The sequence below is a fragment of the Penaeus chinensis genome, chromosome 30, assembly GCF_019202785.1.
Source record: "Penaeus chinensis breed Huanghai No. 1 chromosome 30, ASM1920278v2, whole genome shotgun sequence".
In the NCBI taxonomy this organism is placed as follows: domain Eukaryota; kingdom Metazoa; phylum Arthropoda; class Malacostraca; order Decapoda; family Penaeidae; genus Penaeus; species Penaeus chinensis.
Genome location: NC_061848.1, coordinates 735,288 through 742,759, shown reverse-complemented (window position 1 = coordinate 742,759; position 7,472 = coordinate 735,288). Strand labels below are relative to the sequence as shown.

At 36.6% G+C, this 7,472-nt stretch overlaps 1 protein-coding gene across 2 annotated transcripts in view; it reads left to right on the top strand.

The window, feature by feature from the left end:
- Positions 1-6,785, top strand: part of LOC125041316 (serine/arginine-rich splicing factor 1B-like) — a 15,496-nt gene extending 8,711 nt beyond the window's left edge. Inside the window, exons 2-5 of one of the 2 annotated variants that reach the window (XR_007116255.1) lie at positions 2,529-2,698; positions 4,116-4,288; positions 4,828-5,291; positions 6,050-6,785. Coding sequence is in view for 1 of the 2 variants with exons in the window: in XM_047636162.1 (XP_047492118.1) it covers positions 2,529-2,698; positions 4,116-4,288; positions 4,828-5,040 (556 nt within the window). In the remaining variant the exon portion in view is untranslated. Of the gene's footprint in view, positions 1-2,528; positions 2,699-4,115; positions 4,289-4,827; positions 6,022-6,049 lie in introns of those variants that run through there. The other variant, XM_047636162.1, reaches the window with a different exon arrangement.
- The last annotated feature ends 687 nt before the right edge of the window (positions 6,786-7,472 follow it).

Below are 7,472 nucleotides of genomic sequence, written 5' to 3'. Positions count from 1 at the left end.
TATATATATATATAATATATATATATATAATATATAATATATATATATATAATAATACATATATATATAATATATATATTATATATATAATATATATATAATATATATATAATAATATATATAATATATATATAATATATATGCATATATATATAATATATATATAACATATATGCATATATATATAATATATATAATATATATGCATATATATATAATATATATAATATATATAATATATATGCATATATATATATATATATATATATATATATGCATTATACATATATATATATATACATATATATATAATTATATGCATATATACATATATATATATATATATATATATATATATAATATATAATATATATGCATATATACATATATACATATATATATATAATATATATGCATATATACATATACATATAATATATATATAATATATATGCATATATGCATATATACATATATACATATATATATAATATATATGTATATATACATGTATATATATACACTTATATATATATACATGTATACATATATATGTTGATATACTGTTACATAATAGAAAGTTCCAGTAACTTCACTCCCCCATACACTTGGGCATATCAGGTATGACTCAGTAGAAGTGCTTTATGATTAAACATCTACTTTTTTCTTTTGATATAAACCCCATTGCACTGTTGTATTCAAGGTCAACATCTATTTGAATTATGAATTTTTTCCCTTGCAGCTGGCAGTTTCACAGGTGTGATTGTTTCTCTAGGAAATTATATGAAGCAATAACTACATATATATACAAGAAAAATAAATAAGAAGTTAGGGTTGGAGCAAAATAAACTTGATACATATTATCCTTGAATCCGGTATTCATAATGTCTATATTATTATTCATGGTTCCCATGTATATTAGTAGGATAGAAATGCCACCAAGTACACAGCCCTTGTTTTGTCCAAGATCAAAGTAACATGAGCAGGCTTGTTTTGATGTCACATGTTTTCCTTAATAATAATAGACCAACAGTATAGGCATTCATAGAAGTCGGTTTTACAATTGAACTTGCATGCCAGATATTAGTGAACAATTTGTTACCAAATTTCCTGATGTTTGAATTTTTTTTAACTCGCAATAGATGCCACTGACTTGCACTGTAGGGGACAACTGTTGCGAAGTATAAAATTCTTACTTTTATCTATCTATCATGTCAGGGACAGGTTAGTTCTGTAAATTGTGCAGTATGGAGTACATTTGTGTAGAACTGCCTGTGTAAGGTGGAAAAGCAAAGGAACATATGTTGCTCAGGCTCTAGTCCCTATTATTCCAACCAACAACCTTGGGGGCACTCTCCTGGGAATCCACAAATATAGCTCTATGAATCAAAAACCTTACCAAGGGCTTTTCCCCCAGATTGCCACAAATTGTCACAATCAGTTTTCTTTACTCATTGGCGACGGGTATAGAAAACAAAAAAAAACAAACTCTACGCTCTGGCGAACCACGGCACCGTGCCGACTTTGAGCACGTGAATTCGGTACATCAAGCCGAATCATTGCCTCGGGGCGCTTTCGCGCGCCGCCGCGGCGGACAGCCGCACATCACATTTCGAGCGTATTGTTATGACGCCTATAGGTGTGACCAGTCGCCATTGGGTTAATTTTCAACATTCTTTGCCAGCACAGATTCTTTCAAATATCAGAAATGTAGTTTTTCTCTGTTTAAGGCAGTGTTCTAAGAATTTTCCTATGTTAGTGCAGTCATTATGAAAATATATACCATATACATTTTATGATAGTGATGTCATTGGGTTCACAACAGTCTCTTTATAATATGTTCCAGTGGAAATGTAAATTTTTTGATGCCTTGTTAACTCCCCTCTTCTGTCCCTTTTTCAGCTTTAGTTCTCATCTATAACTAAATGATAAATTTCTCAAATAACTTAACATGTATGAAGGCTTGATTCAGTATTAGATAAGTTTTGGAATCGGGATTTGAACAAGCCAACCAACAGTTGTAGTGACATTGTGACTCTTGCCTCCTTTTATTTTCATGTTATTCCCCAGGATATTGAGAGGAATTTAATAATCCACTTTTAAGCAAGTTCTTTTAAATTTTTATTGATTTAATATATGTTTTAAGGAATAATATGTTTACCAGACTTTTTTTTTCTGTCCAAGAAATGGTACTTAATATGGATGGCCTTTTTGCTTCATTATCTATAGAAATGCACTTGTGATGTTTGGATTTGCCTTTGGTTCTGAAGCCTTTACACTGATGCACTTTTCAAATCATTAAGTTGGAGGCCCTCTTTGATTTTCATTTCTTGTGTGGTGCTGCACTTTTCTCTTTTTCTTTTTCTTTTTCCTTTTCCTTTTCCTTTCCCTTATTATTATTATTATTATTATTATTATTATTATTATTATTATTATTATTATTATTTAACAATTTTGTGAAAGAACTAATGCATTTGTCAGGGAATAGTACTGTTGAAATTTGTATTAAAGATTTGTTGCAATTTCAGGGATGCCGAAGATGCAGTACACTCTCGTGATGGGTATGACTATGATGGCTACCGTCTCCGAGTGGAATTTCCAAGGAACAGTGTGCCAGGAGCAGCCAGAGGAGGCTCAGGAAGGGGGCGAGGCAGAGGTCCTCCCGCCCGAAGATCACAATACAGAGTTTCAGTCACAGGTTAGTTTTTTTCCCTGTTGATTAGGCTTACTATACATGCTAAAAGTGGAGATGTTAAGCTTGAGAAAATGATCTGATATAAAATTCAAATAGTGGGGGAGAAAAAAAACATTTGAAAAATGTATTGAGGAATTGGAAGGAAGAACCAGTGAGTTAGGAAAGAGCAGGATATTGAAACAAGGACTTAAATTTGGACAGAGTTTGGGTTTTAGAATGGACCATTTTCATTTTCAGGAAGAAACATTGAGTTTATAGTGTTTGAATGAGTGAGCTTAAGCATAGCAGTGTCTGGTTGGGAATTCAACCCAGCAGGATTACCCGCACTATACCAAGCCCCTTGCTGGGTCTCACATGCTTAAAGTTAGGAAATTGGAAGTGTGGGAAACTTCTATTTATCCCGATGTATACTTTTGAGTGTAGCTCACAAATTAGGAAACCAGACTTAAAGAAGACTAAGCCTACTTTTTTCGTTGACTGAAGTTGGTCTATACAAGCAAAAATTTCAGCAGACAACTTAGAGTAGCTTAACAGTTCATATCATTAGTACTTTTCACCCAACATTTGAGCCCAGCTCACCATGACTGTTAAATATCATCTGATGTGATGAGTGGATTAAGGGTGGAGAATGGTAACTTTGTAAGAAATGTAAGTATCGTTTGATTTATGTATTTTAGCCCCTTGCTGCTGGGTAGTATGTACGTACTTGCCATGGCATGCCTGGACTCCATTCTGGGTGGTATGTTCATACATGCCATGGTGCACCAATCTTGTATTCCAGGGCATGTATGGTTATGCCATCCATTTTTTTTTTGTCACCAAGTGTGATGAATTAGACTTAACACTATTTCTTATTTTTCCTAGACATTACATTTCATCAGGGCTTCTCATGCTCCTCAGGTTAGCGTCTGTAAAATTACAGAGGCGAGTTGCAGCTAGATTGTGTGTGTCTGTGATAGCGTGTGCACATGAGTGGAGGGAGTGGGAGGAAGGGTGCAGGAGCAGGGAGTAGGGGAGGTCGATACTGTGACATAGATGTGCAAAAGGGTCATGTTATGAGAGGGATCGGGAAAGGGGGGGGGGGGGGGAGAAAAGAAAAGAGAGAACTGGCAAACAAGACTTTACAGGTGTTTACCTGACTGTGTACTGTGCTCATGAAGTTTTGATATAAAACTTGTGTAAAAACTAATCTTCATTATATAAAATAATCTGAAAAATTGCAAAAAGAAAAAAACAATTGGGGTTATAACCTAAGGTTATAACCCCATGATACCACACACTGCTTAGGGAAAGAGTGAATAATGATCAGCTATGGAGTCTATGCCAAAAAAATCTATATCCTACATTCTTGATTTAGAATGAGGTTTGATCAGTAATGTATTAAGAGATCTTATTCCTAATTTAACTTACTTCTCACCAGGCTTGCCCCCCACTGGGAGCTGGCAGGACCTCAAGGACCACATGAGGGAAGCAGGAGATGTCTGTTATGCTGATGTGTACAAAGATGGCACAGGTGTGGTAGAGTTCCTTCGCTATGAAGATATGAAATATGCTGTCAAGAAACTTGATGATTCAAAGTTCCGCTCACATGAGGTAGGCTTTGAAATTTATAATCTAAGTATAAGTAGTGAGAGAATATTTTTAACCCATTGGCGATGGGTATAGGAAATTAAAAAAAAAACTCTATGCTCTGGCGAACGGCGGCAACGCGCAAACTCTGAGCGCGTGAATTCGGTACATCTAGCCGAATCATTGCCTCAGGGCGTATTGTTATGACGCCAATAGGCGTGACCCGTCGCCATTGGGTTAAATAGTTAGTTCTCTTGTGTCACTTTTTTCCCTTAGTAATTTTTTTGCATTGTAGGTATGCTGTTCATCTGCATTGTAGAACTTATTACTATTAGTTGGACTAGAAACATTTATATTAGCTTGTTTGCAACAGATATTTACAGTAGCTAGGAATGCTAATGTTTTTATTCCATGGTTAATTTTTTTCTGGATCACTGAATTTGGTTATTTTATTATCTTAATTATGAACTTGTAAACCAGTTTTGTAAAGTTTCATGCATAATGAAAGATTTGTTACTGTGCAAAACATGTGCTTACCCTTAGCTGGAACTTTTAAATTTCAGGGTGAAAATTCATACATTCGTGTGAAAGAAGATTATGGAGGTTCTAGTCCAGCATCTGGTGGTGGTGGTGGTGGTGGACGTGGTCGCTCAAGATCCAGGTCACGATCCCCACGTGGCTACCGGGGGTCGCCCACCTACTCTCCTGTTCGCCGATCTTATTCTAGGTCACCCTCACGATCTAGGTCACCATCACGCTCCCGAGATCGCTACTAGAACCGAAGACAGGAGTGATGAGCCAGGCCCAGCGGTTGGGCTGAGATGACAGCTTGGGCCCAAACCTGGCGAAGTTACCTAGAATTTATGAAGGGTGCCAAGTTGTTGGATGTTGCATCCAGTTAGAGCACATCCTTTATGGGAGGAAATTGAAAACGGTTAAAACTCCACACTGACCTCTGGTGCCCCACGCTGACCTGACGGTGTCCCCGGACCCATGCAGCTCTTAGCACTGGACTGGAGGACGTCAGGTCTGCACTGTTGCCAGTCACACATGTCCCACTTGCCCTTTGGTCTGTCTGCTGGCTGTCCTCACAATATATCAAAGACACTTTTGAAAGGTCCTCAAGTGTGTGTGTGTATGCATGTGACGCCATCACTTTCACATTGTATTAGGGGATGGATAGAACCCTTCAAAGCTGTTAGTGTTAGGAGTCGCAGATAATCTGTTCGGACAGCCAGATTAAGAAAAAAAAAAAAAAAAAAAACGGTGTATTGCTCAGAGTGGCATTTTTTGTTTGTGTAAATGCAGACTTTTTGAAAGTTTTTTTTGTACTTTTTTAGATTTTTATTAATGGCAACTAATTTTGATTTTGACTTCACATAGGTGTATGCAGTCTGTTCCATGGTCATTGTTCAGTATTAAGGAAACTTTCAATGTCTTCATATACAAAGGGCAAGTTAAAGATTTTAGATTTGTAAGAAAGCATATGTTTACAAAAAGAAATGTAATGAAGTTTACGTTATAAGTAGCTTCTAGCCCAATTAAGCTAACTATGATTTATTACTTCTGTCTTTATGTTCTCACATTCCATTCTGACTTCTCAGCTGAACAATTCTTATATCTGATATTTTCTTAGTAATCAGCGTGTAAATACACCTCATACTTTTAATAAAGATGTTCAATAAAAATTGTCTTGAAATGGATTTTGTATTGAATGAAGCTTTACCTATAGATTATAGAGATCGTATTACCAGAGACTAATTGTTTGTTTTTCTTTCTACACAGTCCCGTAGCTAGTAGGCTGCTGCAATATGGCCATCCTTCCTGCCAAATTTCGTAGATTTTGGAAAGCTAGGATTTGAGAAGTGGAGGAGGAGCATTGACTATGGCATGGACGAGAGGCTCTCTATCTGGATCACAGGATCAGGAGGATACATGCTGCAGCAAGCTTGCAAGGGGAGGATCACACTAATGGATAACTTGGATCACAATGGATGAGATCTCTTATGGGTCTCAGTTGGCCTATCCATGGAGAAAAAGGATTATGCGGGGACAGGTTCTGCGCTTGGACGAACTCACTGGAGGATCATGGATCACTTGAGGATAAGGATTTGGATCAATCAAGGGATTCACCAAGTAGCAGAGGACTGGATTTGTGAGTTAAGGATTCACTTTCCCTCCCCTCATTGCTTGAATTTGTTACTTGAATTCCCATCAAAGTCCTCTTTAGTACAAAGCAAAATTAGTAGACCATTTCTGATATCCAGGTGGAAACCTCTTTATTTTATCACAGATAGGGGTGATTTACGGAGTGATAGATTATTAGGGGATGCCAGCTTTTATTGATCAAAGGGAGAGATGTCTTTTTCCTATGTTGCCAAATTATTGCGGAACATGTCATATCGTAAGGGGAAGTTGGGAAGAGAACCAGTGCAAAGTTATTAACGAGTTTCTCTTTTCCAGCAGCAATACAAGGAGATCAGTTATTCAACAGTGATTCATCAATAAAATATTAATGTTATCTGTATTTCTTTACCCAGATATACACAAGATTATTTGATAAAAAGGAAAATTGAAAAGTAAAGGGAAGGATAGAGAATCTACATAATTTTGGCTAATTACCATCCAGACTTAACAGACTCCCAAAGGCTGTCTTCTGGCTGTGTATTGGGCTTAAAAATAAGACAAGGTAGTTATTCAGCAAATATCTTATAAACTCGTTTTGAGAAACCCTGTGTCAAGAATGAGAGCGTTACAACCATTATTGAGGCTTGTGTTTTAGGACTTGCGAAACTGACAAATAATAAGGGGGGGGGGGGGATCTAATCATGTGAGTTGGCCTTCAAAGCATGCTTATCATAGTAATTCAAAGCTTTTGAATGATATGCTATGATAACTTGCAACATACATAGGCAAGGAAGGTGTGGAGCCCAGAATTTCCTATGAGAATTCATATATTAAAGACGAAGAGTTAATTTCTAATTCGCATCAAGGCTAAAGGCCCATTCACGATTGACCACAGGCCAACAGGATTGGCCAAAGTATGAATTAATCGAGATTGCAATATGGTCATAAATACTGTAGTCATTGCCGGAAAAAATATACGTTAGGCCCCATCCAGACCACCGGGTAATAGCTGGTGAGGGGATATTTCATGCTTGTTTATCAGTTACCAGATCGAGCAGTCCCCACTGGGCACACCTGTGTT